The sequence below is a fragment of the Leucopleurus acutus genome (genome assembly GCF_964270905.1).
Source record: "Leucopleurus acutus genome assembly, chromosome: 8".
Classification (NCBI taxonomy): Eukaryota; Metazoa; Chordata; class Mammalia; order Artiodactyla; family Delphinidae; genus Leucopleurus; species Leucopleurus acutus.
The window spans coordinates 80,416,580-80,432,245 of NC_139151.1; the positions used below are offsets into that span (position 1 = coordinate 80,416,580).

The 15,666-nt window shown below is 37.8% G+C and overlaps 1 protein-coding gene across 1 annotated transcript in view; it reads left to right on the forward strand.

Moving 5' to 3' along the window:
- Positions 1 to 928: 928 nt before the first annotated feature.
- Positions 929 to 15,666, forward strand: part of LOC309965482 (hypoxia-inducible factor 1-alpha inhibitor-like) — a gene marked incomplete at both ends in the record, with an annotated part of 126,671 nt that continues 111,933 nt past the window's right edge. Inside the window, 1 exon segment of the mRNA XM_082845006.1 lies at positions 929 to 1,151. Coding sequence (XP_082701132.1) covers positions 929 to 1,151 — 223 coding nt within the window.

Below are 15,666 nucleotides of genomic sequence, written 5' to 3' on the forward strand. Positions count from 1 at the left end.
TGTCCTTGCTGCGGTGTCAGTCCCTTCTGGATCCACACTGAGACAGAGAAGTGTTAGCCAGGGGATTGTACAGCAGTATCAGTGCTCAGCTGAACAAATCTGAGCCCCTGAGGGCAAAGACGGAATTTTACTTTTTAAATTTTCTGTGTCTTTCTCTTTATATAAATATATACCAGAGTGCAGTGTATTTGTGCAAAAAGCTTATTGAAGTTTAGTAACTAGCAGGGTAATGTTGGACAAGATACTTATTTCTCTGGCCTTCATTTTTATCACTTAAATAAGGAACTGGTTGGACAAGATCTCTAAGGTCCTTCAACACTCTAACATTCACTGTACAAATGTATAGCCTCAGATATGACTGAGTGGAACAGAACACTAGTTGTACCAATACTAAATGACTTCAGCTTTAAGTGATAATTTTTAGCATTTTTTGGTCAAAGTAATTTTTACCATTTCTGTCACCTATCCACCTGATAGGCTGTCAGCTCTCTGTTGTCTCTATTCCAATATTGATCACTCCTCTCCCACTTCTTATTCTTATTTGCTGATACTAAACTTTGTGTCTGGGAAACCAACACCAATGCTAATTTTTCCATAGTACTGAACAAAAACATGTAAAATCCTGAAGTCCTCTGACCCTTTATGGTAATCTGAGGTTGACTCCAGTTCATTCCGGGGCAGAAAGCGCATGGCCTTGGTGAGAGTTGTTTTTCTTTCTCTTCCACACTTTCCCCCTCCCAAGTTCTGCATTGTGGCTATGTTTCAGACAGATGATGTTGCCATAAATCTTTAGATAAGTGGGAAGCATTATAGTCTAATCACTGATGGGCCACCTCTGTATTTCTATTCAGAGCATAATCTGGCTCCACATATTGACTGATCTGTGAAAAGACCAGTGTATAAATCAGTGAACAAATATTTAGTGAGTATGTCCCTTTACTCTGTGCAAACTACTCTTCATGGAGAGCCAGAGGAATGGAAGACAGAGCCCCCAGTCTCAGGAAGATGTAACGCCAACAATAATACCACAGTTTCAAACAAACTGGAAGCCACAGAGCAGTGCTTAGCAGTCAAGCGCATGGTTCAGAGGTTTAGTGCCTTGAGTTCGGAGGCTACAATGGATCAAGGAGATTCCTTTTGCAGGCTCCTGGGTAGGGAGGTTCTGACACAGAGCTCTACTGTCCTTTTAACAGAGATGTGTTCACTGTTTCTTCAGAGGTGGGTTTTAGCTGCCATCTTGTGTCCCCTCTTCTCTAAGAAGTCTTGTTCTATTGCCTCTTCTCTTTTGCTCCAAGATGAGTCTGTCTTTCTGTTCTGTAGTTTGGTGCTTGCCTTACCTTCCCTGAATAGTGGGCCTGTTTAGAAGTTAGAGAGGCATTTCCTCTGGTAGCTAAAAATAGACTCCCTCATGCACTCTGCTCCTCCATGAAATATGACCTGGCTTTTATGACCACTAAGATTCAGCTTCCAGAATGGGAATGGGATGTGAGAGGAAAAGCATGGACTCAAAATCAGATGAACCTGGCTCTGAATCATACTCCACCACTTCTTGGTTGTGATACTCTGGTCGATTTTCTTAAACTCTCTAAGCCTCAGATTCTTCCTCTGTAAATACAGGATAACAAAGAGCAATGACTTTAGGAGAATACATTTGGCAAAGATAAGGTTTTGAAACTTTATGAGGGCAGGGCCGTTGCCTATCTTATTGTTCTAGCACCTCCCACAATGTGTGGGTCCTTATAGCCAGTCACTTGATAAATATTTGATGAATGAAAGTACGTCACATCCTAACCTTCCCACATCGCATCTCAGTGACACGCGAGGCTAATGACATTTGGCTGGTAGAATCCAATATGGCCTGAGTGGCTTTACTTTATGGCATGTTTGGATGACTAGACTTCGGAGTTGGATGGTCCTGAGTTAGAATCCTAGATCTCTTATTTAATAGCTATGTTGAATAAGTTGTTTCATTCCCTTGAGCCTCAGGTTCATCTCCTATAAAATGGGGATAATATCATCGACATAAAATGTGTTGTAAAGACTATTTATAACATATACTAAATGGTTAGTATACTGCCTAACATATAAGAGGTAAATAATCTAGCTATTTTTATTTTTTATTGTTGTTGTTAGTAACATTAGACCCAACTCTTCCCAGCCATTGGACAAACTAGCTTTCGTTTCTGAGTTGGACTATGTGAAAGAATGCAGCTCAGTGCGAAGCTCATGCGCTGTCAAACTCTTGGCTTTGGAGAACCAGACTTACTAATAAAGCCTACATCTGGATAGGAACTTGGCATAGCCAGGCTCTTCCCCTTGGGGGGGCTTCTCTTTTACCCTCTTATCAGGACAGCTAGGGCCTGACAGACTTGCCTTTCCTATTGATGTGGGGTTCAACATGTTGCTAGAACACATGGCTGTCTTCTCTACCCTTCTTCCAACCAGAGCCTCAGTCTCCCAAGATACTCTGGGAAGAGTGGTTGGCATTGCTCTCAGGGTATGATGTACATGCCTGCCTCCTGCACCAGTATTCCAACTGCATCATCCCATAGAAATGTGATGGAAGGGGTTTGATGGTAATGAGATTTTATTTGTAGAACTATTCTTCCAATAGACTATGAATTAGGAAACCTCTGAGGCTAACCTGGAAACTATCATCATAACCCTTCATGCCCAGCTCCAGTCCCTTTAAATACCCATCAATGCTCCACAAACTGTCATCACACACCATGATTTCTATAAAGGCAGTAGTTTATATTCCAACAACCAACATGCAAATGGTTTTTGGACTACAGCTGGTTAGGATGTTTTCATCCTTAGCGCAATTGTTATGAAGTATGTAATGTGTGGTACAGAAGACCCATTCTGGGGATTTTGGCTCTAAGTTGAGCTCTGCCCCTCACTTGCTTTCTCACTTGGGATCAGTCATATCCTCTCCTGGGACCCAGTACACTCGTCCCTAAAGTGACAGGTTTGGACTGAAGCCCCTATCAGCTCAAAGGGCCTCTGATTCAGCAAAACCCTTATCATTGTAGCTGTTAGAAAAGGCTTGTTTCAGATTGACTGTGGTGGCCACTGCTTTCTTGGCCTGTCACAGTGTTCATTTCTTCCTTTTCCCCTCATGTCCCAGTGGTATTTTGGCCCAGGATGAGTCACTCTGCCGGCTGTGGCATACATCCGGAAATGGACTGCCATCCTCCTTCCTGGCACAGGGAGGGAGGAGTGTGACTTTTTATATCCCCTCTTATTGATTAGTGACATCTACTACACAAGAATTTTGATTACTCTGGTCTCATCAAGCCATATCTCTGAATACAAATCCTTTGCATTCCTGCAAACTCAGGATGAGTCTGACCTCGGACAGGCTTTGGGAAACTTTAGAAAGCATCTCTCTCTACCACTGAAAGGTTCACAACTATTGTTTTCCTCTCCTGACTCATCTTTGAATCAGTAAATTAAATATGTATAACTTGTGAAGATTTAATTTGTATTAAAGCAAGGTGCTTTGCTGAGGAACGTCAAGATTTAGAGGTATTCAGCTCTCCTTTTCTCCCTCCTCAATGATTTTCTTTCCTTTAGTGTACACGAGGGCTTTCAGAGAGCTGCTTCCTCTCTGCCTCTCTGTGGCTCTGGCTCTTCCCTGTAACATGGAGAAGTTAAAACTGAGTTGACTGCCGTCTATTCTCCTAGGGGACTGGCAAGACTTGAGGATCCAGAGGCTGTTTCTCAAGTAAGTGCTGGCCATTGTATCTTCTGGGAAATTGTGCCTTCCTCTAGAACTGGGGAAGAGTCATATTTTTTCCTTATATTGTTTGTGATGTATTCTGGAATACCCTTTCTTGATGATCCTCCCATCTAGAATGTTCTTTTCCTTTACCCTCCTCATCCCCATCTGCCACTTCATCAGTTCCTAACTTCCTCCATTTTATTTCCCCAAAGGGGACTGATTTATTTTTTACCTAAACTTATCTTCTCTCTCATCTTTTAAATAATTTGTTTAGATAATGTATCGGATTTTTAAATACTTTTTCCTTGGTATGCAGTTCTTGCCTTCCCAGCTGAACTGGAGGTTTCTTGAGGGCAGTAGACTGCATGCTTTTAAATAAATAAATACAAATTCATCAAGTTCTTTTTATGTTTATGGAACACATTATAATTGATTTCTCCCTGTTGTACTATACTTAGCATAAATTTTAGGTGTTACCAAAACCCTTTGTCAACAACAGATTGAGTAGCATATGACATCACCTGAAAAAATATGACGCTTACCTGTTAAACCACCAGAGTAATGAAGGGCAGAGCATTTCGATGTTGTTATTTAGACTGAATTCTTAACTTTCTCTGTGCATTTTAGTCCTACTCAATTCTCCAAGGATGTAATAAGTGCTCACTAAATGCCAGGCACTATCCTAGGTACCAAAAATACCAGGAAAATGCTCAGGCTCCCTTTTGCTCAAGGAATGGTTATGTTATCTTTAAGTAAGTCATTTAGCACTCAGATCTATTTGCTTCCCAAACAATGGGGATGATAATTGTCTCTTGAAAACATATGCAAAACTTTTTGAAATTAGGAAGTGCCGAGTTACTTTTTATCCTCCTTAGTTCATGCAGAGGATATGCCTTATGAAAGGTGATCTTTTCTGGAATATGGGAGGCTTTCTTCTCGTCCTTTAAGTAATTTTTACTTTCACAGAAGGGGACACCTAACATGAATGGTAGTTTTATGTACCTACAATAAGAAGTATGAGTGACAATGAGTTGCTAGGGTGACAACCTCAGTCTTTCCCGTTTTTCACTTATTTCCAGCAGGCCACTTAGAACTTCTAATTTTTTCCTCATTTATCTTTCCTTTTGGCTTTTTCTTTTCTTTCTGTCAAATTACTGTTTTCACCATAGTCAAATCTTTATGAGCTTAAAGATATTTATTCACCAAACAAGTATTTTTTGAGTTCTTACTGTGGTCATTGTTCTAGACACCAGGATTAGAGGAGCAAACAAAACTGACACAATCCCGCCTTCATGAAACCTACTTTCTAGTATAAGTCAGAAAATAAATAAAATAAATAACTTTAAAAAAGAAGAAGAAGAAGCATATACTGGCAGAGTAAGAGCCATGGAGAAACATAAAGCTGGGGAAGTCAATAGGGAATATGGGGAATGATGGCTACAACTTTAAGTAGATAATAAGGGAAGCTAATCTTTGCATAAGGACTTGAAAAGGGTCAGGGACAAATCATGTGGATATCTGGTGGAAGAACATTCCAGGGAGAGTGAGCAGTTTACAGCGAAAGCTCTGAGATGAGAATGAGTAAGATAGGAAGTAGGAGATGCCGAGACAGGGACCAAGTAAACAAGGGTCCGAAGACCTTTGTAAGAACTTTGGCTTTTATGCCAAAGCATTATGCCAAAATGCTCCAATAGCATTTTGAGGAGAGAAAAGACATGATTTAACTTATGTTTGAAGAGAATTACTCTGGCTGCTGGATTGAGATAGACTTTAAAAGGGCAGGTTAAAAGTAAAAACAAAACAGGAGACTGCTGTAGTAATCTCCATGAAAAATGATGGTGGCTTAAACCAGAGTAGGAGTGGTAGAGGTTGGGAAAAATGTCCAGGGTCCTGCTGGAGGTAGGGCCCAAGAGAGTTTGCTGATGGATTGGCCATGGGATGTGAGAAAAGGAGTATATTCAAGGATCACTGCAAGGTTTGGGCCTGAGCAGCTAAAAAAATGGACTTTCCATTTTGTAAGAGGAGTATGTTTGAGGTACTTAAGTTTAAGATGCTTATTAGAAATGTTAAGTAGGCAGTTGCTTACAACAATATGGAATTCCAGAATGAGGTTCAGGTGGGAGGTTTAAGTTTGGGCCTTATCAACGTATAGATGGTATTAAAAGTCACCAGACTGGATAAAATGATCAAGAGAGTTAATGTAGATAGAAAAATGAAGAGGTGCAAGGGCTGAGCCCCAAGGCATTCTGTGGTCGGGACTCTGGAGAGATGGGAGGAACCAGCAAACCAGACCAGCTTATAAGGGAGAAGGAAAACCAGGAAATCATAGTTTTTCCAGTAAGATGAGTGAAGAAAGTGTATCAAAGAAAAGATGAAATGCTGCGAATGCCAAATGCTGCAAAGTCAGATGAGGATTACCAAAATATCCTTCGGCTGGAATCCTGGCTGTTCTACCCCAAATTTCTCAACACCATTAGATTTAGCTTCCTGAAACATGGTTTTTATCATGTCCTACTCAGAACAACTCCCAGTGGATTTAATTATTATAAACTAAAGCCCAAATGCCTCAGCTTGTCATTCAAGCCCTTATAAAACATCTCTACTCATCTCTGTCTAGTAGGAAATGGCTTGTTTCTTGGAGGTTCCTATACCTTTCCTGTTCTTTCCTCACTCTGCACATTTGCTTATGCTGTATTCACACTGCATATGGCCTTCCCATTCCTTTCTACCAACCCCAGTCCTTTCCCTTTCCCATCCAGCCTAAATCCCTTACTATGCCAGGCCTTGGGGTACATTCCCATCTCTGAGTCCCCAAAGCTTGCCACTATACCATCCACAGTGGCACTTGTATTGTCTCATGATTTTTCAACAGTCCATGGGCAGATGTGTCAGCTTCTTTATGAGACTGTGAGTTCCTTTAGAGTAGGAACCTTGTTTTAAGCTCCATGGTTTCTGTAGCTCACTGAAAAACTGAGTCTTTAGGATTGCACACTTACTAAGCCTCCAAAGAATACTTTGAATCATTGGAAATTAGAACAGAAATGGAAAGCTATCATTAGCTATTTGGCTGGTCCCAAGGTTTTCTTTCTTTTATTTCATATCAATGGTATTATTTCTTAAAAAGAATATCTTGCAGGAAATCTCAACCTATATAAGAGGATAAATGTAGAGCTGCTATCTGTGGTTGAGGGTAGAGAGTAGGAGCTTTGAACTTTGCCATGTGTCCATCCTCCTTCATTCACCCTACCCTTATCCCTAGGGCAGCTCAGAGGCACTTCCGTGGAACTCAGTGTTACAGATGAAGAGTTTGAAGTTCAGAGGCAATTCATACAAGTAGTAAATAACAAAATTAGTATTTGTGTCCCCAAGTATTGTACTTTGTTTACATTATATAAGAAGAATGAATGAATGAGCTAATGACTAAGTGAAAAAAGAGAGAAGTAGAAGGTAACTGATATTCATTTATCAATATTCATTCACTGCTGACTGTAGCCTGGATCTCTCATGACTTAACCTTGAGCTTCTTAGCAAGGAAGAACAGTCGCAACACCCATTGTATAGATAAGGCTGGGGGTGGGGAGTTAAACAGATGGCCTCAAGGTTAAGAGATGAAGGTGGGATTCAAACCCTCAAAACTCTAGTGCCGAAAGTTGCATTCTTTCTGCCATGTCAGACCCCTTCTGGAGCAGAAATAAGAGACTAAAGAAGGAAATACATTCAGAGGATATTTTAAATTTATACACCAAAAACTCTTACAGCTTTTATCTGTTCTGTTTCTCTCCTCTTTCCCAACTTCCCTCTCTCTTTCTTTTTTATGAGTTATAATTTCAGTACAAGACGACTATAAAGGTATTTATTAGCAAAGGCCTGCAGAGTCACAGGCCAGAAGCTAATTTTGCATTGCAGGATGGAATTCTGCTGAGAGCATATTTCATAAACTTAAAACAACATATTGGGTGGGGACACAAGACAACATCACTATGTCTCATATTTAATTTATCCTGCAAACACGATCTCTCAGCCAGTAGAATTTTACACACCCTGTGTGGGATGCGGGATATTTCTAACTGGTGTCACTTAGTAATGTTAAATGGGATCAGGCTACAAACATTACTTTGGGAGGTTTTTGAAATATTTAGTGTACATTTGCAGATCATTTTATGATATACTACATTTCTTTGTAACCCAGCTTAGATTTGTCTAGAAATGCTGCAGATAATTAAAAATTAAGTGAAATGCCTTCTTGAATGGAATATAAAATATATCCATTCTGGGAGCTTCTTAAGTGCTAATTATAACAAGTTCTAGAGTCTAAATTATCTACATTACAGAAACTGTGACTATTCAGGTGCATACAAAGAATAATTATGCCACATCTGAGTAATGCTTTCAGTTTCATAACTTGCATTTACATATCCTGTCTTATTTAATTCTCATAACAACCCTCTATTGTAGGTGACAGTATCCCCACTTTAAAGATGAAGAATTTAGGGAGCATAGGACTTACCCAAGGTCCTAAAACCTCAAGCTGATATGTCATAAGTGCTACATGTTGTGGGAAAAGTGTGTTTCTTTATTATATTATTATATATTTGTTATATTTTTATTATGATAAAGAAACATATTTTTTCCCTTCCTAGGTAAAAATTTCCCAGGACTTACAAATTTAATATTTTTTATTAGCATCTATTACTGAGCTAGTAGACTCCATAGACTCTGGGTACTCGTAGAGAACTAATAGCCAACAGACAGTAATATATTCTGTATAGCAATCTGTGGTTGACAGAGAACATTTATCTGCAGTATCATATTTGATCCTTCCACCAATCCTGAGAAGCAGGGTGGTCAGGTATTCTTGTCCAGATTTTATAAATGAGCTGGTTAAGTGACCTAGTAAAAATGTCATAATCACAGATTGTAAGGGAAGAGACATAAACCCGGTTTTAGATGTCAAGTCCAGAGATCCTCCATGTGGAGTGCCGAACACATTATTTGGCATATATTAAGTTCTTAACACACGGTATTTGCATTTTATTATTACTTTTGTTGTTTTTTTCTACAACACACTGATTTGTAAGCATATCTCTCCTTGGCCAAATTGGCTGATGTGTACAAACCCAGCTAGTGAACCCATTCTTTAATCCTCCCGATAAACCACTCAGCTGCAAACAATCAAACAAGTGTCTGGATTCTGGAAGCTGAATTTGAGTGGGGCAGCTACTGAGTGGCCAATTAGGAAACTTTGCAAACAGAAGTGGAGTTTATTTTACAATGTGATGAACTGTGCAGATATCATTTTATGCCTCTTAGCCAAGATGGCCTTTAGGTTTTATTAATTTTCTCAAGGTTGCAGGGGTGGAGAAAAGATGCCATGGTGACCACTAAATATCATGTAATCTTTGAGTTGCTATAAAATAAAAGTTGCAGTCATATGGAGGCAATCTCAGACAATTACTGAATTGAGTAATCAGAAAGTTATTCAGGATTGTTGCTGCAGGACAAAATGCTATGTGTCTCTGTTTAATTCAGAATTTTCAGAACTTAACTAGAAACTATAATATCTATCATTTATTGTGTGTTTACCATGGCCAATTACTGTCCTAGGTAAATTATACATAGAAAGACCATATATCCAAGTGTGTCTGGGAAAGTCCCAATATTACCTATCTATTCTTGCATAAGTATTATCTCCTTTCACTCTCAAAAGTGTCCCGGGGGTGGGGGGAAAGGATAGATAAATGGATATACATGATAAGAAATCTAGAAAAATGTTAATTATAGCATTTGTTTATATATATATATATATATATATATATATATGAATGATGGTGGATAAAAGTTCTTTCAACTTTTCAAAATAAAATGTTGGGAAAAAATGTCCTGGTTTGGATGATAGATTCTATAGTTATCCAATACGTAGATGATCTCATTTAATACCTAAAATCATCCTAAATGTTAGTTAAAATTATTATCTACATTTTACAGATGACAAAATTGAGTCACCAAGAGGTTAAGAAAGTGGCCCATAGTGCACAACTAGTAAATGGGATGGACCCCCCCAGCAGCGCACCTGCAGAACACATGCAGTTGGGAATAATGTTATACATCCCCCAAATATATGATTGTAGCAAACACCTTTTCTTGTAAGAGCTATTTAAATTCCACAGAATTAGTGTTTCCAAGAATACATTTTAGGAAACACTGCCATAGAGCAGCGCAGGGCAGGGAGAAGGAACTGACATTTATTTATTTATCTTTTTACTGCCCTTTATTGATCAACTTTCTGTTAAGCACTTTATATACATAATTTCATTTATTTCTCACAGTGATGTTATTAATAGATATTAATATCTTGATTTTATAGTGAAGAAATGTACACTTAGAGCTATTAAGGTCACTTATCTATGGTCACAGGTCTAGTAATGTTCCAAGCTGGAATTCAAATCCAGGGGTATCTACCTTCCTGACACCTCAACTGATTTTTTTTTTAACTTGTTCGTTCTGCCTCTGTCATAAGCTTAGCCTAAAAATGAAATACATACCCATGTAGAAAGGCTCTGAATATTATGGGTGAATGTTAATTTGAATGTGAATAGATAGTCTATTAGAATAATTCAAAAATCTTTTAAATAATACAACATTTTTAGAGAACAATGAGGGTAGAAGTTAGTCATCTTTTAAGTTGCATCACTAGATTCTTTGATACTACATTTATCCAAATTCTTTAGCCGTCGTTAGTTGAGCAGTTATTTGGTGAAAGAATTGAATACTAATCACTCCTATTCCCTCTTCTTAGGAAATATTTACTGATTTTCTACTCTGTGCCAGGCACTATGTCCTTCTCTGTCTTAGTTCCCTTATCTGCAAAATGGATCTCATAGGGTAGTAGTGTGGAAATCAAATAATAGCTTCAAAGCACTTAGAACAATGCTTGCCTCATATTAAGACGTCATACATCCATATGTTCATTTATTCAACCAATTCAGTTATTCAATCAATTGGGTATGCAGTATGTGTCACAATTTTGTGAACAAAATATATGAAGGTCCTGCCCTCATGAAACTTATGTTTTGATGACAGAATCAGACAATGAGAAAGTAAATATGTTTCAGGTAATATATTAGGATTGTATAGGTTGTGCTGCAGTAAAAAAAAAATAAGCTCAAATCTCTGTGGTTTACCCAATAAAGTTTATTTTTCACTTATGCTACAGATTTAAAGCAAGTGAGCAGAAGGGCTCTGCAATTCACAGTTACATAGGCATTTAGGACAGAGGCTCCACCTTGACCCGTATGCCATGATCTTCAAGAGAAACATGATGAATTCTGCAATGACTCTTAAAGCTCCTACCAAGAAGAGACATAGGCCACATCTCACTGGCAAAGGCGAGTCTTATGTCTGTGCCTAACGTCAAAGGGTGTAGGGAGTGTGATGCTGGCGCATGCTTGGAAGGAGTGTAGAACTGCCCTGAAGGTGATCACATATAGTGAGAGGAGGCCTGGGAGAGGAATAAAGCAGGACAGTGGGGACAAAGGGCCACTTGTGGGGGGGAATGCTGTTTTATACAGATCAGCCAGGGAGAGCCTCATTGATTGGGTGACATTTAAGTGGAGAAATGAAGTAAGGGGGGGTTGGTCTTGTAGTTGTTTGGGGGAAGAGTTTTGTAGTCCAAGAAGATAGCCAGGGTAAAGGTCCTGAAGAAGGAGCATCCTTGACATGTTTGCAAAACAGCAAGAAGGTCCAGATGATTGAAACTGATGGAGCAAGAGAGAGAGTTAGGGAGATAAGGTCAACGAGAGCAGGAAGCCAGATCAGGTAGAGCCTTGTGGGTCATGGTGAAGACTTGGGCTTTAGTGCAGAGCAGGATGGGCATTTTGAAAAGACGAGAGATGCATCTAGTGTACACGTTAATGGGGCCACTCTAGCTGCTGTGTGAGGAAGGAGGCTGTTGAATTATCAGGTGAGAGATGGTACTGGCTTGGATCAGAGTGATAGTAATAGAGAAGGTGAGAAGGGGTGAGATTATAGATATATTTTGAAAATGGAGTCAAGAGGATTTGCTCACCGACCAGACATAGAATGTGAGAGAAAGAGGGAAAGAAGTTAAGGGCAAATCCAAAGTTTTTAATGTGAGAAACTGAAAGGATGAAATTATAATTTACAAAAAGGTGCAACTTTGAGAGGAGAGCTCATAAAGTGTTGTCTTAAGAATCATGATTATTTAATCTTTACAGCCTCTCTACTAGGACATTTTCCTAGCCTCATTTAAAAAAATACAGAGTGATGCTCAGTACTGTTAAGTGGCTTAGCCAGGGAAATAGCTCCAGATCATTTGGTTCCTAACTCCAAGAGAGATATGATAACACTGATAATTACAGGGTATATTTCTTCTATTCTGGTTTACATCATGAAGCCTAAATTACTTTAGAATGAGTAAAAATCCCAATGTAGAATCTGTAAAGGGGTTGGTGTAAAACTACTAAAGAGGGACTTGAAGCTCCTATCAATTGTATTATTAGTATAGAGTTACACCAGCACCACTATCCTCCACAAAATGAAAAAATTACAGGTAAATCTGGATAAATGTATATCTGCATGCATGATCAGGGCATGCAGGCAGATCAGTGGAATAGATTGGTGTTTCATTTTAATATTGTAAATCAGTATTAAGGTAGCTATATATCTGTATCTATATCTAAGTCTATGTGTATATCTACATCTATATTATATATAGTCTATATAATTATATATATATGTTTTATGTATAACCTATTGTTTTAAACCTATTGGAAAAGTTTGATTCTTATGTATAAATCCTGGACACAACTGAATTTTGTTAAATTATGGAGGAACTTGTAGTTTCTTAATATTGTCCTTGGTTCAACATTTAAAACTTTTGTGACTTAAACCACTCCTTCTATAGACTTGTCTCAATGCCTCTCCTCCAAGTCTTACCAATTCTTTGCATCCCAGAATTTTCCGTTATGGTTTATAACTTCATAAACTTACAAAATGCCCTTCTCTTTCTCTAAAATGCATTTTCCAACAACCTCCATTAACTTTCATGAAGTCCTGCTCGTCCTTCAAGACTCAGACAAGGGCCATCTCTTTTTAAAAGTCTTCCAAAACTCTCTCTCCAGAAAGGGCCTGGTATCTCTCCTCTGTGTCGTCACAGCACCTTTAGTATACTTCACTCAGCACTTAGCATCCTACACTGTAATTAGTAATTTATTTTCTATCTCTCCCGCCAGTCTGTAAGCTTTTTGAGGTCAATTCATCCTAAATGCCTCAATATTCCAGGCACCTAAGTCAAGTTTTCACTACACAAAAGGAACTCAATAAATATGTACAAAATGAGTAGATGAAAATTTTTGAGTAAAAGTCCTCACTAACTTTATCTATAGATGTTGAAGTAGAAATTTAAAAATAGGAATAGCAAATGAGTTTCATCCCTTCTGCCTAATCTGGTCGGTTAGTGGTGTCACCCTCAAGTGTCAAATTAAAAAAAAGGTGTTCTGAGGTCCTTTTATCTGCACTTAGTTGGAAAAGGGAGGCACGGTTATTATGATGTCTGAGGTGGATTTGGGAGAGGGAAGTCAAGGCATTTGTTTTAAGTTATTTGACTTCCCTGGGCTAGAATATTGTGCTAAATTCATGTAACTTCAAGGACTTGTATGGAACGTTTATTTTCTGATTAAACGTCTACTATCAACTTATTTTTACACAGGGTTGCTACTGTGATTCAGTTGAGGACCTATTGCTAATTTCATTGCTGATTAAGTTTTTCTGCTTGACTGTAATCTCTTGAAGAGAGTATTTCTAAAAGAAATACAAACAGCTCTTGCTTTGACATAAGTTCAAGGTCTCAAAGAGTGACAGGTACATCTGGAAATATCATTTAATGTTATTTTAGATTCCTCACTCTGTACTCCTGGAGGCCCGTTTAGAAGATTTCGTGGGAAACGTGAAGATTTCTCTTCCATGATTTCAAACTTTTTCTGAAGTGAAAGAATATGAAATGAAGCAAAAATCCAGGAAGTTCATACATATTTCTAAATTACAACCACCTTTTCCTGATAGCATTATACCTGCTATTCCTTCCTCTACAAAAAGCTAACTGTGAAAAATCTAATTATAATAATCATTTTATCAAACACTTTCTAGCGCCAGGCACTGTGCTGTGTGTATGTGTGTGTGTGTGTGTATGTATACATAGAGTACATAACTATACATACACATTTTATCTATCTATCTATCTATCCATCCATCCAATCAGTATAAGTTTGTTAGCTAGCTTATCTTAAGAAAGACTGCCCTTTATTCTGAAATTGTATCCTTCACACTTTTCGTGATGTTAAAATGCCTTTTCTTTTACTAAATAGTGGAAATAGAAGACAGAAGGGTTGTTTATTTGGTAATGTCCTTACTTGCAAAATGAGGAATAAGAAATACTACATTTTCCTCCTCCACCATCTCATAGTCTTCTTCCTTTCTTCTTCATCATCATCATCATCATCATCATCATTTTTAGTTTCACTTGACTGAAAACTGAACTGTGCAATGGAAAATGTGAAAAGACATTTTCAATCAATGTGAGATTGGGTACCCTTGTGGTTTTTCCTCACTTTTTTTCTTTCAGTCAACATGGGTCAACATATTGGATTCAGATTCTGAGGGATTATTTCTTAGCTTTTGAAGAACACATAAAAATCAGTTTTAAAAGGTGATAGCCAACATATCAGGAGAGCTAATCTGTGCATGAGACTTTGCCTATAGCTTTCCAGAACTTTAACTGGCATTTAAACAAAATATTGTTTCTTTACTGTGATGAGAATTTCATCAAAATAAATAAAGTCAATAAAGGAGTTTTAATGATTTTCTAAAATCTCCGTTACCAAGTTGATAAAGATGTTGCCTCCATTTTGGAACCAACCAAATATCAAACGTAGCCCCTCAGCCTCCTATTTCCGACATCTGTGTAAACTTTGGGTACATTTGTGTGTTTGGTCATAGATTAATACACAGAAATAGAGTTAATATCAACAGTATTGTAAAAGATAGCCTTTTATGTAGATACTCATAAAGTAAATACTTTTAAAAATAAGCACTGTGTCTATTTAAATGGAAGCCTTAGTATGAGCTATTCCCAGACATTTAACAAATAAAAATTATTCATCAAACCATAGTTTTATTGTTTGCCTTCCAACCTGTTGTGAAAACTTCACAGAGCTTTTATACTTGAAATCATTCCCAAACTATATAATGCCCCAAGTTCCTAAACTTCTTATTCTTTCATGCTGTCAGTTTAAAGATTATTTTGTTCTTTAGATGAAAAACCTAATTGAGCATGGATAGATCTTTCTTGCTTCAGTACATTAGAGGAGAACTACTCCAACTTTTTGTTTCCAAGACCATCTTTACACCCTTAAAAATTATTGAGGAACCCAAAGAGCTTTTTTTTAAATGTAGGTCATATGTACTGATACTTTCTGAAGTAGAAATTTACAATATACATATTATTTTAAAATAATTTTAAAACAATACTAAACACAGTACCTGTTAACATAAATAACATTTAAAAATAAAATATAGATATATTTTCAAAAACAAAAAAATATTCTACAGTCAACCTACTGCAATACATGGTTTTAACTGCAATATAGGAAGAAGATTCAGCATCACACAGATAGTGTAGTTAGAAAAGGGAAGCATACTTCAATAGCCTTTTCAGGTCATTGTGGATATTCTTGCCTAATGCCAAATGCTATTTACAAGCTCTGCTCTTGCTATATTGTTCTTCTGTTCCACTAGAGCTATAACTGGCTTTAAAGACTTTACATTTATCATTGAGGACATTCTTCTTTGATGCTACACCAAAACTTGACAGGTGGTATCTTGTGTATTAAAATCCGCTGGTCTATCTTTGAGTGCATGCTTTT